The 22,196-nt window shown below is 41.9% G+C and overlaps 1 protein-coding gene across 1 annotated transcript in view; it reads right to left on the bottom strand.

The window, feature by feature from the left end:
* Positions 1–1,844: 1,844 nt before the first annotated feature.
* Positions 1,845–22,196, bottom strand: part of CHMP5 (charged multivesicular body protein 5) — a 48,008-nt gene continuing 27,656 nt past the window's right edge. Inside the window, exons 5-8 of the mRNA XM_073630820.1 lie at positions 18,301–18,372; positions 17,828–17,936; positions 3,653–3,765; positions 1,845–2,035 (exon numbers count right to left, since the gene is read on the bottom strand). Coding sequence (XP_073486921.1) covers positions 1,985–2,035; positions 3,653–3,765; positions 17,828–17,936; positions 18,301–18,372 — 345 coding nt within the window. The 3' untranslated portion in view covers positions 1,845–1,984. The remainder of the gene's footprint in view (positions 2,036–3,652; positions 3,766–17,827; positions 17,937–18,300; positions 18,373–22,196) is intronic.

Raw genomic sequence — 22,196 nt, forward strand, 5'->3', positions numbered from 1 at the left:
ATTGGGATTTTTTTACCAAAAATATGTAGCAGAATACATATTGGACTAAATAGATGAACAAAAAAATTTGTTTTTTTTTTAATTTTATTGGATATGTTTAAGTGCTAGTTCACACCAGACGCAGTTCCGTGCGCTTTTTTTCAGCACAAAATGCATGCACAGTGTTTTCCATGTATACCAATGGCTCTAGTTCACACCAAGGCAGTCAGTTCTATTGAGTTTCCGGTCAGTTTCTGTACCGGAAACAGAATGCATGGTGTGAACTAGAGCCATTGGAATACATGGAAAACACTGTGCATGCATTTTGTGCAGAAAAAAAAGCACACGAACTGCATCTGGTGTGAACTGGCCCTTATTGCAGAAAGTAAAAAATATTGTTTTTGTTTTGTTTTTTCAAAATTGTCCTGTCCTTTTTTGTTTATAGCGCAAAAAAGAAAAAAAAAAAAAAAAAAAACCCAAAAAACGCAGAGGTGATCAAATACCGCCAAAAGAAAGCTCTATTGGTACAGCGTTGCACGACTGCGCAATTGTCAGTTAAAGTAACGCAGTGCCGTATCCCAAAAAATGGCCTGGTCATTAAGGGGGTAAAACCTTCCGGGGCTGAAGTGGTTGTAAACTTCACAAGTGAAATATGAACAAAGCATATCCTTCTATAGTGGGTACTTGTCTATATTAAGAGCACTAATTGTCATTTCTGTCTGCTGCCTCCTTCCTCTGCTATCACCATGAATCACGTCTGACAAGTTTTCCTGACACCAAGAGAAAAATGGTAACAGTGAAGGGATCTTCAGCTGATTGACAGCCTCAGCTCTGTTCCTGTTTGCTGTGTGAAGGGGGTGTGTCCCTTCCCTCTAATCAGCTGTCAGAGCTCTCCTCACTGAGCTCTTTAGTAATTTCAGCTCTCCGCCCCCTTTTTTTCTGACAGCTCAGAAAAGCATTAAAAATTCTGGACTCTGAACAGATGTAGAGAAGAGATTATTGCTAATAAACAGGTACAACTTATGTAGGATGATTTGTTTAATATCTGCATTACCTGAGGCCAGTCACGTCACTTGGTATATGTAAGGGTTTACAACCACTTTAAGCCAAAAACATTTACAGGTACAAGAACTGCATTATGAATAAATACAGAAAGAATTCAGAGTGTGATTTTTTTTTTTTTTATTAAGTTACATATTATAACACGAGCACTTTTTTTTTTTTTTTTTTTTTATAACCCCTATGGTCAGAATTGTAACAATAAGATTAAAAACAAACAAAAAAAAAAAAAAAAAAAATTTAGATGGAAACGTGTACACCATTTGTTTTTAAAAATCTGCAATACACATCTGAATGCAGCAAGTTGTAGCTTTGTCCTCTTGTTGTACCAGGCATGTAAGCCACACATGCACGATTCATCTTCCTTGGGCTTAGTGGACCCAGACACTGTACTGGTGAATCTCAATCCACAACGCATTATTTATGCATTTGAAGATGTTTCCAATGAACCCCAGTGTTAGCAGGGGTTATTAGAAGCCTTCTTGTATATGTAGTGGCTCCGATGTCATGAATGGCCCAGTGGTGCCACCTATGCAACATATGGATATCACACTAATGCTAGGGCATCTTCTCTGCATTATCTGTACCAGAAGTTCACACAACTGACGTTAGGTGTTTGGGTTTCATCCAGTTTCTAACCCAAATAGAAGGCTGGCATATCTGCTGATTGATCAATCCATAGTGATGACAAAAATGTAGTGCTATGCAGGACTCATGGGCTGCTGAGTTAACGTTTCTTTCCAGTAAATCACAGGGGTACATTTAATATTTCTTTTCATGAAAGACAAGGTGCAGTAATTTGAGCCAGGTTAAGATATGAAATCCCAGTTTTTGATCTTTGTTCCGTTACACAAAATACCATTGTTAGATAAATGTAAAGGGAAATAAAGAAGAAGATGAAAAGATGCAGTATGTCGACTTCAGCAGTTTGTACAAAGGTTTATTTTTATGTAGCAGGGATCTGTGGTAGTCCGAATTCATCCACCAGCACACCATCCTGTAAACAGAAATTAATTAGCATGAGACAGAGGCGACAATTTCTACTGCCACTTTGAATAATTTGGGGACTAGTTACAGTATGTATAAACCCAACTCCAGATAAAACTGGCGCGCGCCTCCAGAGACGCAATCACGCGCTGATTGGCCACAGGGGGAGCCAATTGAGGATCACTCCCCGCAGAGACAGAACGGCGGTCTGCCCATGTAAACAAGCAGACCACTGTGCTGTCAGGCATGGACACTGATCTAGTGTTTCTGCTAATCAGGAACACGGATCAGAGTGTCCATGCAGTCAGCCCATCCCCCCACACAGTTAGAAACACACAGAGGGAACACCGTTAACCCTTCGATTGCCCCTGATGTTAACCCCTTTCCTGCCAGTGTCATTTATACTGTGTCAATGCATATTTTTAGCACTGATCACTGTATTAACGTTACCGGTTCCCTAAAAAAAAGTGTCAGCTAGGTGTCTGATCTGTCCGCCGCAATGTCGCAGTCCCGTTAAAAGTGCTGATCACCTTCATTACAAGGAAAAGAAAAAAAAAAAAAAAAAAGCCATAAATATATCCCCTATTTTGTAGATGCTATAACTTGTGTGCAAACCAATCAAGATATGCTTATTGGGAATTTTTTTTACCAAAAATATGCAGCAGAACACATATTGACCTAAAAACTGAGGAAGGAATTTGATTTTTTAAAATTTTTATTGTATATGTTTCATAGCAGAAAAGTAAAAAATCTTTTTCCCCTCGAAATTGTCGTTTTTTTTTTTTTTTATAGCGCAAAAAATATAAACCGCAGAGGTGATCAAATACCACCATAAGAAAGCTCTATTTGTGGGGAAAAAAAGGACATACATTTTGTTTGGGTACAGCGTTGCACGACTGCGCAATTGTCAGTTAAAGCGACGCAGTGCCCTATCGAAAAAAAATGGCCTGTTCATTAAGGGGGTAAAACCTTCCGGGGCTGAAGTGGTTAAAGGTTAAGTTCACCGTTTGACAAAAAAAATATAATAAATGCACTTTTTTTTTTTTTTTTTGCAGGTTAAAAAATGTACATTTATTATTTTTTGTTTTGGGAGCCTGTAAAGCATTGCTCCAGCGATCAGCAGGATCACTGATGCCATGCAGGTCTCCTGCAGATCCTTCAGTGTATCAGCTTGCTCGTAACTTGTAAGAGCAAGCCAATACATTCTGACAGGAAGCCTCAACACACAGTGCCATGGTAGTTCATTGAAAACTACAAGCCAACAGCTGCAAAGGCTACTGTACCTTGTAGTTTTCCATTCACAGAGGACTATAAATTAGTGATGCGGCTGGGTGGGCTGGGCCCCTCACGGCTGCATCTTTTTTTTTTTTTTTTTTTTTTTTTATTTATTATGGCATTAGACACAGGGAAAATTAGAAGAATGGATGCTGATGGTCAGAAGGCACATACTGTAATAAACTCAGAGTTCTAACCTTTCCCCATGCCAAAAAAAAAAAAAAAAAAGCGAAGGAGAAATCTCCCTAATGGGGACGTAGACTGCAACAAAAAACAGGCAGAAGTTTTAATCCATTCCCCATTTATCCAAAACAAAAATAAAAGGTATGGCTAAAGTAATGAAGTTAGTCACCTTGTTTTTGGAATCACTGGGAACTCCCTCTGGTATAGCTGGGGCGGAGGCTGCTTCATCCAAGTATGACGAGTCTTCATCAGCCAGCAGTTCATCTCCCAGTGCATCAAGCTCTGTTTGTCAGATACAAAAGTGAAAATAAATAAAACAAAACAATGGACATATGTTCAAAACACTTCCTAAATAGGCAAAGATATGTTGACAAACCGAATAAGCCACTTTAGTATTATATGCTACCTGTTCATTCCGATTTTTCTCTTTTAGTAAGTTCCACAGTAAAATATTCAATGTGGTGTTGAAAAGCCAGTCAAAAATAAATCTTGTTCGGCCAGGACTTAAATGCTTCCAATTAAATTTTGTGATAATATACACACACACACACACACACACACACACACACACACACACACACGCAACGCTGTATTCTGGCCTAGGCCAACAAGGCCCAGGGCAGCACTTTGCAGGAGGGCAGCAGGGAAAGAGTCCCCGCCGGCTTGCTCTACACTGTTAGTGTAGCACCAGTCTTATGGGGCGGACTGGGCTGAGAGGCAAATTAGTCTAGCGCCCCCCATAAAGTGGCCTCACTGCTTCAGGGAGGATTATAGACCCTAACAGTTTATTTTTTAGCATCCCTGTCCCATTGCAGAGATTTCCCTTTAATTCCTGCCCCATAGCCAAACAGAAAGTGAGAGGGAAATCTATGCAAATTAGGGGAATCCATTGCCCCCCCCCCCCCAGGCCCTCAGAACTAGTGTCCCCACTCGAAAATTTCAGGGCAGGTCTTAAACAGCAAGGGGCATGGCCTTGACAGGAAGGGGTGGGTCATATTTAAATTAGGTGGTGCACGAGTTTAGTCAGGCCTAGGGCAGCACAAATCCTAAATACACTACTAAATCACAATTTAAAATAGTGTCAAAACCAAAACCCCAAGTTAAGAAAAAACAAGAGTTTCAAAGCCTCCACACCACAAGGATAATTGGGTGAAAAAATAAATAAAAATAGTGATACTTTTTGGGGTCTTCGATTTGGCTTTTGGCTCATTAAATTTTAAAATTGTCCAAAAAGAATCTAGGCATTTGAGCTAGGATGCGCATTAAACCATTTAAGAGTGTAGTTTTTAATAACAGGCCATATGTGGCAATATCTTATATACAATATTTTATATTTAATAGGTGTGTGAGTTTTTTGTTTTTTTTGTAATTCCTTTATTTTTTCAAGTGTTGCATTTTAAAGCCAAGCAGAGAAATGAGCATACAGAGCATAATCAACATATAGCATTAAGAAAGAAAATCTCTCAATTAAATTTGCAAGCCATCCGACCTAGCAAAACACAGTATAGACAGTCAAGCAGAACAAAGCAAGTATGAGGATGGTCTACAATTATTCATACATGAGCAACACAGAAAATAACGTTGTGAGAGACCAAGCACGAAAATTTGTAAGCTTAAAACTGTGCAACCATATTTAACGAAACAGTATATTTTACAGAGAAGCGAGCTTCCAGGCAGCCAGGTGGACCCATACTGGGAATAATGAAGCTAAATCAATATACAACAAGATACACGGATATCCGAAAAAAGCAGAAACTTAGGGCGAGCCTAGTAAAACAAGGTGTGGAACGAACATGAGAAGAACGGGGAGAAAGGTTAAGTAAGAGGCAGTTGAGAGGATTAGAAGTAGGGGATCAATAGTCCCTTGTACGGAAAAGAAGAGCCAGGTTCAGCAACAAGGGAAGAGCCTCTCGCCCAGGGAGTGTAACCAAACTCAAGGGTTCAGCCCAATTGCTAGACTCGCTGCAAATAGGCGTCAGAATATACAAAATGTTGCCATTGTCTCCAGGTGTCACAAAAGATCTCCTCCCTGTTGTGGAAGGTCGCTGTAAGATCCTCCATGTCCCTGAGTTTACTGACTTTGGAAAACCACAAGGACTTCGATGGTGGGTTCTGTGATCTCCAGCAAAGGGGGATGCAAGCCTTAGCCACATTCAATAGCTGAATTGTGAGGGAGGCCTCATACTTCTTGATTGAACGTTTCGAAAGATGCAACAGACAGGCCATAGGATTCCCTCCAAGTCGACGTTGGTCAGGTGCTTGACAGTGCCAGTCACCTCCCGCCAAAAGGGCCTCAGTTTGGGGCAATCCCAAAAGATATGAATTATCATTCCCCCAGCATTGCCACATCGTCAACACATACTGGGAACCTGAGGATAAAATCGGTGCAGAGCGGCGGGTACTCTGTACCATCGAGTCAGGATCTTGTAGCCAGTCTCTTGGATTTTAGTGGCCATGGAGGACTTCTGTGCAAAATGAAGAATTTTCTCCTGCGTGTCTGTGAATTGGGTTTCAAAGTCTGCTTCCCATTTAGAAAGGAACCCAGACACAAACCCCATCGCCGGTCGGGTCAGGGATGCGTAAATCAACGTGAGACAATGACGGATCGGTTCCTTCCTATGGCAGATATGTTCCAGTTCCGTTGTTGAGATATACCCGAAGAAGTGCGCAAACACCGATGGAGAAAGTTGCGCAGCTGGAGACTGCTTCAGAAGTCTAGAGGGGGGTCAGTAGCTGTCGCGCAGACAGTGGGGGAGAGCTGACCATCTGGCCCCAGGGGAAAAAAAAAAAATAAAAAAATAATCGCAAAAGGTGTGTGCGTTTTATGCGGTTGGAGAACCTCAGGAATTACATGTACCCAGAAAAGCACAATCAACTCTAAAAAGAACAAACAATACAATATTGATATAGCAGTCCACTGGGAAGTGAATTCATTGTTACTGTAGATAAATTGAGGCCATTATGGAGGAACATCTGTGTCACAGCACAGCTCAAAGTATTTTGTTTTGTACATATGTTGACACAATAGGGCCAATGTGACTTTTACAAACTCTTACTTATAGTCAGGATTACAATATAGAGTGATACAACAGGCAGGGGGAAGGATATAGGGATCAAAGTAGGGCAGGTTCTGGATATGCGATCATATCGGAGAATGAAAACCTGTAGTTGGCAGATACTTGATTATTTCCAGTGTGAAAACAGCACGTTTTGATTGTTAGAATTCCTTCCAATAAAATAAAGTTCTTTGAAAGGAGTCAGACTTTTTCAAACCGGAGAGGAGAGCCTCCTTTACTTGGGTCAACAAGGATAACACTGATCTTGCAAAATACACAGGCTGATCGAAGGTGGGTCACCTTTTTTTGAAACAAGGGGATACATGATCTGGCTGCATTGAGTATATGTATGGAGACAGAACTTCTAAAGCTTTTCTGAGGAATGTTACTCTTGTGCAGCATCAAAAAAAAAAAAAAATAAATAGTCCCAGGGAATCTACACTCAGTAATGTTTTGTGATATCGGATCTGATATTTATCCAAAAAATTCCTAGGCGCTAAAGTGCAATATAGACCCATTTTTCTTGTGGCATCTAAAGCATTAATTGGGGATTTCAGAAAAGGTGATGTGTGTAGTAGCAAGCATTCTTTACCATTATGAGACAAGTTTATATCCTGTCTTGTGAATCTTATTGTAGATAGGGCGATTTCTTTACCCTTTAAATTTAAAGCAGAACTAAACCGTTTAGAAATGTATGGGTTCCCCAAATGCTGCTAGTATGCTCAGGATTACCTTGCAAAAGGCTCTTCTTTAGCAATGAAAGGTCATGTTCCCCCTTGACGTCCTGTTACCAGCGTATTCATTTCATCCTAACACAAAATTTCTCCTAAGACTGTGCGCGGCTCCACGTACATGTAATACTGACAGGCAGGGAGAAAGTTATATGACAGAAAGAAGGTCTCTTTTGTTGTAAAAAGTTAGTATAACACCGCTTGAACATATGTAGCTACAAGTAAGCTTATAATTTATATATATATATATATATATATATATATATATATATATATATATATATATATATATATATATATATATATATATATATATATATATATATATATATATATATATATACACACACATACATACATACATACATACATATACATATACACACACACACAGAATGTCTCCTAAACATGCACTGTTTAGGAGATATTCAGTGTTTCTGCAGCTAGTGACATCACTGGTGCATGCGCTCTGAAGGGACCTCGTACTCCTGCCGTCCCTTCAGAGTTCTATGCAGTGGCTGTGAATCCCATGCATAGGCAGGAGTGACGTCATTGTGGCTTCGTTTTAACCACTTGCCGACCACCTAACTGTACATCATGTTTTTGACTTTGAATGCTGAGGTTATGCCTGTAGATAGATGCCATAACCCCAGTATCTTTTTTTTCCCCGTTAGGCGGCCCACTTTCCGATAAAAGTGATCCCTTTTATAGGCAGCGGGATAGGTGCCCCAATTCCTATCGGTTTCGAGCTTACCGGAGCCATACGTTAAGCCCAGAAACGATCCAATTCAGTCGTTTGCTGGGCAGGAAATCGAGTGAGAAACTCAGCTCTATGTCCTTGGAGGACTGGAGCAACCTTTGATGTCACTTCTTTTTTAAATTTCCATAATCTTTATTGTTTTCTTTTTCCACATTATACAAAAATTTTAAAAAAACAAGCATACCAGTTTTGCTTATATCTACTATACATTCATTAATAAACACATATTACTATCGCAGAAAAGGTATACTCTACTTATTTTCTCCTTTTGTACTTTCCCCGCCCTCCTCCCGCCCTATCCCCCCTTCCCTCCCCCCCCCTAAGCATATCTCACTATTTCTTACTTAATTTAGCTACCACAAGGCTACTTCTCTTATGTTTCCCTCACATTGGGTATCCTAGTTCTTCTAGCCAAGGATTCCATAATCTTTTAAATTCTTTCAGGTTCTTTCTCTTCGTGTACACTACTTTTTCCTTCCACATTGTTTCTACTACCGTTTTAACCCAATCTTCCTTCGTGGGGGGGGATCTTGCCTGCCATCTTAAAGCTATCAACTTCCTTGCTTGGAATAGGCATCTTCTTACTATTTTATTTTAAAATTTCCTCTACTTATATTTCCCTCTACCCCCAAGATGCAAAGTTTTGGCTCTATTTTAAGTTCTAAAGCGAGGATCTTATTTAACATTTCCACCACTTCATTCCAATAGCGGAATAGCTTTGGGCATTTCCATAACATGTGAATTAGATCCCCCGATTCCTGACATCTAGGGCATTTGTCATCTTTCCTCCCTCCAAACCTGAATAACCTTTTAGGGGTATAGTATGTCCTATGTAGTAGCATTAATTGTGAAACTTTCTGAGCTGGTGAGACTGAAATCTGGTGACCTCCCACCAATATCTCTTTCCATTGTTCATCTGATATTAGTCCCAGATCTTCTTCCCATTTAGTTCTACATTTCAATTTTCCCGGAGTTTCTATAATACTTTTACATATATCTGGGTATATTTCGGCTATGGACCCCCCATGTCCACCCTGCGTATCTAATTTTTGAAATATAATAGACCTGTTCCAAACTGGCCCTTGTTCTCCGAACTGACTGCTCAAGGCATGTTTGATTTGTTGGTAACTAAAATATGAGTGGTTTGGAATACCAAATTCCTCCTTAAGTGATTCAAATGTTTTTAGAGTATTTTGATTGTACAACTGGGATAATTTATTTATCCCTCTCATTTCCCATGATTTTATTTTCCCAATTTCTTTTAATTCCTCTAAGTTCTTGTTATTCCACAGTGGGGTACATTTCATCAGACCTCCCATTCCTTTCATGGCCTTGATAGTGTTCCATACTTTTTTCATCAACTTTATCGTTGGGGGTTTATACAAAAAGGAGTTCGCCTCGAGTACTTCCGTCACTGTCCCATGGGGTGCTCCCATAATCATCAGTTCTCTCCTATTGTGGCCGTTAGGACCGGAGCTTCTCACCAGATGCTGCATCTGTGCCGCCAAAAAATAGCCCCTTGGATGAGGCACCGCTAATCCCCCTTCTTGTGATGGCAGTTGTAGGGTTTGTAGTCTTATCCTAGAGGGACCCCCTTTCCAGATGAAATCCCTCAGTAGTGTATCTATTTTTTTGAACCATCTCCGACTTATCCATATTGGGGAATTATGCATAACGTACAGTAGCTGGGGAAGCCACAACATTTTAATCAGGTTGCATCTCCCTGCCACAGACAAGGGCAAACTTCTCCAAATTTCAATCTTGCTTTTAAATTTCCTCAGCAGGGGAGTCAAGTTATTAACTAAATATTCCTCTGGATCTTTTGTTAACTTTATACCTAAGTATTTTGTTGACTCTACTATTTCCATCTGTATATTACTTACTGGGCCGTTCTCTCCCACAGGATCTATCGGTAGCAGCACCGATTTCTCCTGGCTTATGGACAAGCCAGAGACTCTTCCAAATCCTGAGAATATTTCCAACACCTGGCTAAGGGATCCCTCCAGGTCGCCTAAAAATATGAGAACGTCATCCGCATACAATGCGATTCGTTCTTCCCCCTCTGCTCTCTGGAATCCTTTTATTATCCTACTCTGCCTTATTGATATAGCTAATGGTTCCATTGCCAGGGCAAAAATTAAAGGGGACAGGGGGCAGCCTTGCCTTGAGCCTCTTTCTAGTTGGAACTCGGATGAATAGTCACCATTAATCCTTACTTTTGCTTTGGGATCCTTATAAAGTACTTTTACCCAGCTAATAAAGGAGGGACCGAACCCAAACTCCCTTAGTACCCGCCAGATATACTCCCATTCTACACTATCGAATGCTTTTACCACGTCAAGCTGCATAACTGCTCTCAAGCCCGTATTATCTGTGGGTATCTGAAGGTTCAGAAAAACTCTCCTGATGTTCATACTAGTTGCTCTATGTGGAATAAACCCTGTTTGATCTTGGTGAACTACTTTGTGAATGATCTTTCTTAACCTCCCTGCCAGGACCTTTGCTAGTATCTTAACATCCGAGCAGAGTAGTGATATAGGTCTGTAAGATCCTGGTTCCAGTGGGTCCTTCCCCTCCTTATGCAATACAATAATAATGGCTTCAGTCACTGACGATGGTAATTTCCCCCTCTCCTTTGCCCAGTTAAATACTTTAAGGAGTTCCGGTAGCAGTGTTTCCCCGTAGCTTTTATATATTTCTGTTGGTAGCCCATCTGGACCCGGGGATTTATTATTGGCCATCTCTGCTACTGCCATTTTAATTTCTTCCAGTGTAATTGGTCGCTCTAGTTCCTCTTTGTCTGCCTCCTCAATTACTGGTATACTTATCTTGCTAAAAAAGGAGTCCATTTCCTCTCCCTCCCTGATCCCTCGGGATTTATATAAATCCATATAGTATTCTTTAAAGGTGTCTATAATTATCTCTCTCTGGGATGATATTTCACCTCTCTTAGTTTTAATTACTGAGATCGTGGAGGGGGGGGGAACTGTTTTTAACAATACTGGCCAGCATCTTCCCTACTTTTTCGCCTTCCCCATATCCAATTTGTCTCTGGAACAATCTTTTATTTTCTACTTTCCTGAGTATTGCGTCTCTATAGCTTTGTTGTTTTTCCTCCCACACTTTTTGTTTCTCAGGTAAGGGTTCTTTCACATACTCCTTCTCTGCCTCCATTAGCTCTCTCCTAGTCTTATTCTCCCAATCCCGTGAAGCTTTTTTGATTTTAGACACTTTCTGGATCAATAAACCCCTCAGGTAAGCCTTTAACGTATCCCACATCACCCCCTTTGTAACATTATCCGAGTTGAACCTTATAAATTCGTCCAGCTCAGATGCCATCCCTTCTGACTCCCCCATAATCTCTAGCCAGGCCGGGTTCAGTTTCCATACTCTACCTTCTTTTTTATTTCCGGGGTTTACTTCAACAGTCATTAACGAGTGATCTGACACCCCTCTAGGCTGATACATTATATTTTGTATAACTTGCCCTGCTAGATCATTACCCAGTACTATGTCTATCCTTGATAAGGTAGAGTAGGAACTCGAGTAACATGAATATTGTAATGTTCCTGGGTTCCGTAGTCTCCAAATGTCGGATAATCCTGCTTCTTGAAGATATTGACACATCCGATTTTCTTGTGCTCCCTGGCTCTGTTTCCCTGGAGGAAATCTGTCTATTTTTTTATCCATAACTACATTCAAGTCCCCAACCACTATAACTGGCAGTCCCGGTTTATCCATTATGAATTTCAAGAGGTCATACAATATCTCCATTTTGAAGGGGGGGGGAATGTATATATTGGCTAGTACCCATTCTTGACCCTCTATTATACAATGCATAAAGATATATCGCCCTTCTTCATCTAATACGCACTGTCTGCAGGAGAATACCACCTCCCCGTCAATTAGTACCGCGACCCCTCTCGAGTATGAGGTATGCACAGAGTGAAACTGATACTTATACCTCCTATTCCTCATATGTCCTTTAGTATCTTTTGTTAAGTGCGTCTCCTGCAGGCAGGCTATTCTTACTTTATATGTATCCAAGCTATCAAATATCGCTGCTCTTTTAACAGGGGTTCCCAGACCCCTAACGTTCCATGATCCAATATTCAACATCATCACTTAACCTGACTTTTACTGTGTATAATCCTTACTAGAAAGGGGATTTTAGATTTTACCAGCCTTGCTAAAAAAGTACAATATAGAGCAAAAAAAAGAACATTATAACCCATTAGTTTGTGCGACATATTTACCCTTTGTGTTTTAGTGCTCAAACCCTTCCTGTCACTATTAATAAAATAACTAAAAGTTACTCTAACTCCACCTTTAACCAAATGTTTTAAACCCATATCTCAGTTCTTTGACCTATTTTCATCCTAGCTATACTGTGCCTGGTGTGTCGTCCTGTGAGCAAGTGTAATAAATAGTGTACAAAACATTTCCTTGCATTCTTATGCATTATATCCTCCCTTGTTTTGTGTTCTCCCCCCCCCCACCCACCCCCCCTCCCTTCCCACCAAAAAAAAACCTCCCCCCATCCCCCCCACTCCATTCTAGGTTACCCTTAGAGGCTTTTTTAGTGACCGTCCCATACCCTCCCTTTATTTCAAAACCAACTCTACACGCTCCCCTCTCTTCCTTACTCTTACCCTCCACCCTTTCCACCCTTCCTCCATTCACGTTCAAACTTATTTTCTAATTCAACCCAACCAAGTGTGTTCTCCACCTCACTCCCCTCCCCCCATGATGGTTTCAATTTCTTCCTCTTTTTCCCTTCCCTTCCTTCCCTCTCTCCTCCCTTTTATATATAACTTATATTTACACGTGTATATTTATTCCCCTATTCTATTCTCCTTCTGCTCTACTCCCTTTTTATTTCAGCGGTAACTGGTCCTTCTTTTCCTCCAACCATGTCAGTGCCTTCTCGGGGGAGTCAAAAATCTGACTTCCTCCAAGTGCATTCACACGTAGCCTGGCAGGATAAAGAAGTGCATATGTTACATCATACCCTTGGAGGTTACGTTTAATTTTTGAAAATTCCGCTCTACGCTTTTGCAGTCCCGGGGAGAAATCAGGATATATTGAGATTCTCGCACCATTGTAGAATATATTCCCTTTTTCTCTGGCCCTGCGTAAGAGGATTATTTTATCCCTATGATTTAAAAATTTCAGCAGTAGTGCTCTTGGGGGATTTCCTTGTTGAGGGGGCCTAAACGGAACTCTATGCGCTCTTTCAATAGAGAACTGCTGCGAGAATGTCTCTCTTCCGTAGGTTTCAGTCAGCCACCTTTCAAGAAAGCCTATTGGATCTGCACCTTCACTCTTCTCTGGCAGGCCCACTACCCTCACATTGTCTCTTCGCAGTCTATTTTCCATCTCGTCCATTTTTTCCATGAGCCTGTTTAACTGTTCTTCCTGGGTCTTGGTTCTTTGTTTCATGGGGTATAGCTCATCTTCTATAAGGCTTATTCTCCCTTCTATTTCTGTTACTCTCTCCGCTGTTTTCTTTAAATCATGGCGTACTAGGGCAATTTCGTCTTTAATGTCTTGCATCTGTCCTGACATTTCACCCAAAGATTGTTTACAGGCGTTAATTGCCAGGAGGATGTCTTTCAGGGATGGCTCCCCCTCTGGAGCTTGACTCTGGGTGTTAGCTGTTTCCAACATTTTCCCTGCTCCTCCTGCTCCTTTAACAGGTGGATTCTTTGCTGTAGTTCCGCTGGCAAATGCATTTGAGCCCCCCTGGCTCTTTCTGTCTGCTGTTATCTTGCCCTGTACTAGCTGCCCCCCTTTCGTTGGAGTATGGTCTATTACGTTGATCATTTTCTCCAGTTTGGCGGTTGCTGCAACCGCCGCCGCTGTTGCTCCTGCTACTGTAGACGATATCCCTTTGTCTTTAGCCGACCGCAAGGACTGGACCCCCATGCTCTCCTGGGTGACATGTTCATCCCCTTTCCTCCTGGCGGACATAATACCTTCCCCGTTTTCCTCTCTTAACTTTATTTATTAGGCAGTGTAACAGTTATAGATATAACGGGTAATTGACATGGGCTTAATTGAGAGGGGGCAAAAAAAGCGAAGAGGAGAGAAGAAAAAAAAAAAAAAAAACAAAGAAAAACTTTCCCCCCCAATTTCTTTTAAATAAGGGAGATCCTTTCCTTTTCTTTCCTCTTCTTTGTTAGAGAGGTATCTTTCAATAAGTCATTCATAAGGGGATACCTTCCTCCAACCTCAAAAAAATCACCTCTGGCAACCCTGTTCAGCCCAGGTAGAGTCCAAACAGTACTTGTGGATCCCCCTCAGTTAAATGGTATTATGTATGCAGCCTCTTGTCAGCCTCAAGTAGCCCTCTCACTCCACCGTCTAATACACAAGTCAGTTCAGCTCAACTTCAAATACAGTGAACCGCTCACTCACCCAGGGTCCGTGGCTTGTTTGGACACCGCAGCTTCGGGGGGGCTCGGTCACCACCGCTACACAGTCTTGGTATGCAGATTCACTTCACAGGGCTTCACAGGGCTTCCGTTGCTGACCCTCCTGGGGCTGTCAAAGAAACACTCCTCGCTTCTCGCTCGTGCTCACTCTCACTCCCGCCCGTGTTCCTGCGAGAACGCGCCACCACCCGACTTCTTCTCGGGATCTCTCTGGTCCTCCGAGGATTTGCGAGAACTTCCGAGGGCGGCGGGGGACGCAGCGCACCGCCCCGCTCACACCAAGATGCCAACACAGGACGTAGGCGGCAGTCAGGTACGAGGGTTCCGAGGCAGCAGTCAAACACGAGGTCCACGGAGATCAGTACCAGGCTTAGGGTATACCATCAGGTATTGCACAATCAGGGTCGGAGTCAGGGCCGTAGCGGGTTCTCACCCATATTGTGGGAGTGAGGTGGAGGCGCACACACACATCCTCTCCTCACCAGCTCACTCCATCATCCGTTTCCGGTCCCGCCCCCACCTCCTCCTTTGATGTCACTTCTGGTTCTCGGACATAAACATAGGATTTTTTTTTTCCCTTAAAAGTTAAAAAAAGTCAATCTTTTTTTTTTTTCCTTTTGCTATTAAAAAAGGTAAAAGATCTGGGGTCTTTCTGACCCCAGATCTCAATAAAGAGGTCCTGTCATGCTTATTTCTATTACAAGGGATGTTTACATTCCTTGTAATAGGAATAAAAGTGATCTAAATAAATAAATTAAAAGGGAGTGTAAAAAAAAAAAAAAAAAAAAAAAAAAAAAGTTCCCCATCCCTCCGTGCTCGTGCGCAGAAGCAAACGCATACGCAAGTCCCACCTGCATATATAAACTGCGTTCAAACCACATATGTGAGGTATCATCGCAATCGTTAGAGTAAGAGCAATAATTCTAGTGCAAGACCGCCTCTGTAACTCTAAACAGGTAACCTATAAAAAAAATTTTAAAGCAGGGGCGTGGTGTAGCCACTGGACGAAATGGCTGCCTAATTCTATCATTCCGTCCTTCAACACGGCGATACAGCAACCCCACGCATCAAAGACAGCCTCTCAGCAATCCTATCTGGAGGATCCAGTCCGGGGTCTCCCTCGGTCATGACCAAGAAGAAAAACAAACACACACCCAGGGATCAAGAAGACTGCAGGACTTCTTCATGAAGTCGTCCTAGCATAGCTCCCAAGATGGTGCTGAGCAGAATCGCCATACACAGCCACCACCAGCATACCAGCTTCCTGCAGACCCTGACAGTCTCTCAGATATGGAGGAATCAGCTCCTTCAGATTCTCCCGCCTCCCAGCTCTCCCCGGATTGAGGTAAGAGAGGAGCACTATCCCCAGACAAATCATTGGCCATTAAAAAGCAGCACTGGGCAGACAATCCCTGGAGACACTGTTGACACCCCAGCTAACGCACTGGCCTTGTTACCTGCCTCAGACAACCTAGCCTCAGAATGCACTCTGAAAGCCATGCTCTTCTCTCTGCAAACAGACATACAGAGAGAACTGAAAATTTCTATGAAACGTATGCAGGGTCATCTGGAGCATATAGAGGAACACATGAATTTTTTGAAGGGCAGATGAGCAATGTGACACAAGCACATAATGCAGTAGTTGATACACAAGATGAACATGCCCAAGCTCTAAACCAACTCTGTCTCTGATCTAAAAGATTGCTCCCGGCGAAACAAAGTTTAGGAGCATCCCAGAAGCGGGATGATGAAACCAGGAGATCTGACACCATACCTCCAAAAGCTTTTCTGTAGCACCCTTCCCAACCCTTCACCGCTCGACTTGTAAATAGACCGGGCGCACAGGATCCAGAAACCGGACTACCTCCCGGCCACAGTCCCAAGAGACACATTGGTTCGTCTGCATTTTTTTCCACGTGAAGGAAAATATAATGCGGGCAACTAGAACTATGTGCAAGCTCCCTGAATCTTATCAAAATGTCTCACTCTTCACTGATATTTCTGAAGCCACTAAAATTTCAGCCACAACTGCCAGGAAAATTGCTCGGAATGCAAAGAAAAACCCACAAATAACTTCAGGTGAAATACAGGACTCTCTGAAAACATGTGGTGTGGCTGTTTCAAGATGCACATTAAGGAGGCACTTGAAGAAATATGGGCTGCATAGTCGACTTGCCAGAAGAAAGCCATTACTACGCAAATGCCACAAAGTATCCCGCTTACCATATGTCAAACTGCACAGAGACAAGCCTCAGACCTTTTGGCACAAAGTCATTTGGAGTGATGAGACCAAAATTGAGCTTCTTGGCCACAACCATAAACACTACATTTGGAGAGGAGTCAACAAGGCCTATGATGAAAGGTACACCATTCCTACTGTGAAACACAGAGGTGGATTGCTGATGTTTTGGGGATGTGTGAGCTACAAAAGGCACAGGAAATTTGGTCAAAATTGATGGTAAGATGAATGCAGTATATTATCAAAAAATACTGGAGGAACATTTGCATTCATCAGTCAGGAAGCTGCGCATGGGACGTACTTGGACATTCCAACATGACAATGATCCAAAACACAAGTCGACCTGTCATTGGCTACAGCAGAATAAAATGAAGGTTCTGGAGTGGCCATCTCAGTCTCCTGACCTCAATATCATTGAGCCACTCTGGGGAGATCTCAAACCTGCAGTTTATGCAAGATAGCCCAAGAATTTACAGGAACTGGAGGTTTTTGCCAAGAGGAATGGGCAGCTTTACCATCTGAGAAGATAAAGAGCCTCATCCACAAATACCACAAAAGACTTCAGGCTGTCATTGATGTTAAAGGGGGAAATACACGTTATTAAGACCTGGGGTATGTAAACTTTTGATCAGGGACATTTGGGTAGTTTCTGTTGTCATTATGATTTAAAAAGAGTAAATACAGTTGATTGATAATAAATGGCTTCAGCTAAACACTAACCATGAGTGAAAGAAAAGTTTTTGTGTTATCATTCATATTCTCTGACAAATGGCAAAAAACCCCCAAATATACCAGGGTATGTAAACTTAGGAGCACAACTGTAAAATTGATATGAAACTTCCACAGGCAAGTTTAAAAGCCATTAAAAACAAAAGTGGAACAATTAGCTGAACACTGAACAAAGCAGGCTAAGAAACCCACCACCTTGCCAGTGATGTGATTGGCAACTTTAAGTACAAATCAGGATGAATGCAATGTGCTAAACAGAAAGAGTGCCAAAATTGCACAAAGATCAGTCTTGGATAAGTGTTATGTTTAGCAGAATCAAAACTGGCAACAAATATCAGTGTTCTTTACATGAACCATAATGTGACCACTGCAAAAGCATTGCCCTTTCTTACCTGCTTCAAGGTCATCTTCATCAATTTCTGGTGTTCCATAACTACGGCCCAGAGCTTCTTGGATTTCACTTGCATCCTCCATCATATCTTCCAGCTGATCCTGCAAGTCCTGTAAAGAACATATATGCCTTTAAATTGTCTTTTTTTCCTCTCAATGTTAATAAAAGATCCAAACACGGATTGATTTAAGCATAAAATAAAAAAAGGGAGAAGGGAGAAGGGAGAAGAAGGGAGAAGGGAGAAGAAGGGAGAAGGGAGAAGAAGGGAGAAGGGAGAAGAAGGGAGAAGGGAGAAGAAGGGAGGAGAAGAAGAAGGGAGGAGAAGAAGAAGGGAGGAGAAGAAGAAGGAAGAAGGGAGAAGGGAGGAAGAAGGAAGAAGGGAGGAAGAAGGAAGAAGGGAGGAAGAAGGAAGAAGGAAGGAAGAAGGAAGAAGGGGGGAGGGAGGAGGAGAAGAAGAACAGGCATCAAGTTTACCTCAATCTGATCTATTTTGACTTGCTTGTATGCTTTCTTCATTTCCTTGGCTCCTATTTTCATTGCTTCCACCTTAAGGTATCAAATAAAAAAAAAAATGCAATTACTTTTTTTGTCTATAGAATTTACATAATATTAGGAATATGAATCAGAAGAGATATATAAAAAAAAAAAATGATTTAAGCAATAAGCAGGGGCCTTCTGGTTTATGTCAGAAGGGCAATAATCATCAGCCAGGAAAAGCCATCCAGAACAACTTGTTCACCTCTAATATAGCCAGGGGGATGCCAACAGGGATAATCTATTCCTTCCCCAATACAGGTAAGCCAGGGGGATACCTGGACCAAATCATACAGACTTGGCTGCATACTAGTTTAAGGTCAACGACTCAAAGTAACATGTCATTAGATCACACTGACAGGCAGCTAGCATTTTCAGGTGGTCAGCAACAGAGGCTCCCATAGATCTATGACAATTCAAGAACAACTACATAGGTACTATCAGTGTTCACAACTGCCCCACAACATAGAAACATTGCCATTTTTAAAAAGTGCAACCCTTTTGAAAAAAGTAACTAGCTTTTAAATGTTTCTCAGTGATTTTAACTGCCATGTACATGAGCAAACATTTTTAATTTTGTCTTGCTTAAGGCCACTATTCTGCCCCCTCACCATGGCTGGGTTGAACCGATGATAAAAGCGATAACTTATTATACCATTCTTTTAAAACAGACTGAATTCTGTTATAAATGCATCCTACATTTACAAAGGGCAACACCACCCAAAACGTATATTTCGATTTCTGCTGGAAAATGTCCACTAGGGCCTACCCGAAAATTGTCCTTAAATTGTAACTGCACCCCCTGTTCTCCGACCTTTCTTCTGCTGCTGACATGTCCCTGATGCAGCTAGATATCTCCGACAAGACTGCCCAACCTCTTGTCAAAAATCTTCCTGGCCAGGCCCCATGCATGCGCTCTGCAGTCACATTCATTGCCATCGATTTCAATGCACGAGCAAGTCCATATGAATGAATTGGATTGCAAAACATGTGTGGGTCTGTCTGGGAAAATGGTTGGGTGATCTAGTCTCTGTTATCCTGCTGAATTGGGGAAAAAGTCTACAAGTCTGGGAGGAAGGCAAGGGTACTCTGATATAAGGACAGCTGCTAGAACAATTTATACATTTCTGCTATGGTCCTGTTTTCTCAGCAATACATTTGTCATTACCTTAAAGTGGTTGTAAAGGCAGAAGGTTTTCTATGCAGTTAGGTAAAAAGACCTTCTGCATGCAGTTCCCCCCCCAAATAAATACCTGGGCCCAAGCCTTTATAAATCACTTTAGTATAACAGAGTAGGGGTTCCTTCACACGGACATGTCCGTGTACGGAGCCCGCTCTGCTCAGTGGGGGGGGATCGCTCCGTCGATCCCCGCTGAGCAGGAAGATGAGTGCAGGGACGGACCTGTCAGAGTGCCGCTCTCCCCTATGGGGGATCGGATGAGGACAGACCGTAGAGTCCGTCGTCACCCGATGCGATCCACAGACGGATGGAAAAGTAGGTTTTTCCTCCATCACACTTTTTTGGATCGGAGCGGGTCGGATGTCAGCGGACATGTCACCGCTGACATCCGACACTCCATAGAGGTCTATGGAGCGTCCGTTCAAGTCCGCCTAAAAAACTGACAGGCGGACCTGAACGGACAGTCCATGTGAAAGAGGCCTAATACATATATTAGTGATATTGTTTTGTAAAAATGTTATTGTTTACACAATCCATAAACAAAAAATAAACAAAACAAAATCTAAAAATGCACTTTTCAACTTCTTTGATCTATGTTAGTTTAACCACATGCTGACTGGGCCATAGCCGAAAGACGGCTACAGCGCGGTCGGCTTATTCTGGGAGGGCATCCATTGATGTCCTCAGACTCGCGCGCCCCCTGGGAAATGCACCCGGTAATGTCCGAGACAGTCGGGTCCTCTGGACCCGGCGCATCACGAAACGGGGTAAAGGGCCAATGACAGCGGCTCTTTACCACATGATTGCTCCATCCAATGATGGCGCGATCACTTGTCAACAAACTGGAGCTTGTCCGGTGCAGCTCCTCCCCTCTACTCGCACCGATCAGTACGGTGTGCGAGGATAGGAGGGAGCCGGGTGCAGCAGCGCTGTGGGCTGTCTCTGGAGTGCCCACAGTGTTGATCTGTGCCCATCCATTCATCTATCCCTGGCTCAGCCATGCCTCACATGTGCCCATCCATGCTCATACATGCCTCACATGTGCCCATCCATGCTTCATATGTTCCCATCTATACTCCATCCATCGCTGGCTCATCTGTGGCTCAATCCGTGCTCCATCCATCCCTGGCTCATCCGTGCTCCATCCATCCCGTGCTCATCCATGCTCCATCCGTCCCTGGCTCATATGTGCACCCTCGATGCTCATCCATGCTCCATCCATCCCTGGCTCATATGTGCACCATCCGTGCTCATCCATGCTCCACCCATCCCTGGCTCATTTGTGCACCATCCGTGCCACATCAGTGCTCACCTGTGTTACATCAGTGCTCATCCGTGCTGCATCCTTGCCACTACAGTGCCCATCAGTGTCTCACAAGAGTGTAATAGGTAGTCAAATTAGATTTGAAATGTATGTCCCTGGTGGTGGCCTCTGTATGTGGCCAGGCTGTGGAAATGTCTCCCACATGTGGTATCGCCATACTCAGGAGGAGTAACAGAATATATTTTGGGGTATCATTTTTGCTATGTACATGCTATGTGTTACAAATAGATCTTATAAATGGACAACTTTCTGTAAAAAAAAAAAAAAAAAAAAAAAAAAAAAGTGTTTTCATTTTCTTTCCACGTTTTCCAAAAACTTGTGGAAAAAAATTTACATGTTCAAAAGACTTACTATGCCTTATAGAATATACGTTGGGGTGTTTACCTTCCAAAATGGGGTCATTGGTTATGTTGGGCCTCTATATGTGACCAGGCTGTGTAAAAGTCTCACACGTGTGGTATAGTAGAATGTGTTTTGGGGTATAATTTGTGGTATGAATATGCTGTGTGAGAGAAATAACCCATTAATATGACAATTCTGTGGGGAAAAAGAAAAAAAAAAAAAATATCATGTTGCAAAGAATTGTGGGAAAAAATTACAACTTCAACTACAACTTAAAAAAAAAACTCACAATGCCTCTTACTAAATACCTTGGATTGTCTACTTTCCAAAAAGGGGTCATTTGGGGGGTGTTTGTACTGTCCTGACTTGTTAGGGTCTCAAGAAATGAGATAGGCCGTCAGTACCTCAGGTGTGATCAATTTTCAGTGATTGTCATCATAGCTTGTAGACTCTATAACTTTCACACAGACCAAATAATATACACTGATTTGGGTTATTTTTACCAAAGATATGTGGCAGTATACATTTTGGCCAAAATTTATAAAGAAAAATGACTAAATTTCCAAAATGTTATAACCAAAAAACAAAGAAAAATGCTTTTTTTTTTTTTACAAATTATTCTGTCTTTTTTCATTTATAGCGCAAAAAATAAAAAACTCAGTAGCGATCAAATGCCACCAAAAGAAAGCTCTATTTGTGTGGAAAAAAAAGGACAAAAAATGCATATGGGTAGCATGCTGCCTGACTGAGTAATTGTCATTAAAAATGTGAGAGCACTGAAATCTGGTCTGGTTAGGAAGGGGGCACAGTGGTCAAGTGGTTAAAAAAAAAAAAAAAAAAAAAAAGAAGTGTTAATGTGGATGACAAGTGTATATTCCATTCTAGAATGTATCCTGTTCAAAATTACAAATTACAATCCTGGTACAAACCACACCAAAAAGTTATTTAGCAATGAAATAAAGGCTTTTTTTTTCAATTTTACACTTTTAG

The sequence above is a fragment of the Aquarana catesbeiana genome, linkage group LG05, assembly GCF_042186555.1.
Source record: "Aquarana catesbeiana isolate 2022-GZ linkage group LG05, ASM4218655v1, whole genome shotgun sequence".
Lineage (NCBI taxonomy): Eukaryota > Metazoa > Chordata > Amphibia > Anura > Ranidae > Aquarana > Aquarana catesbeiana.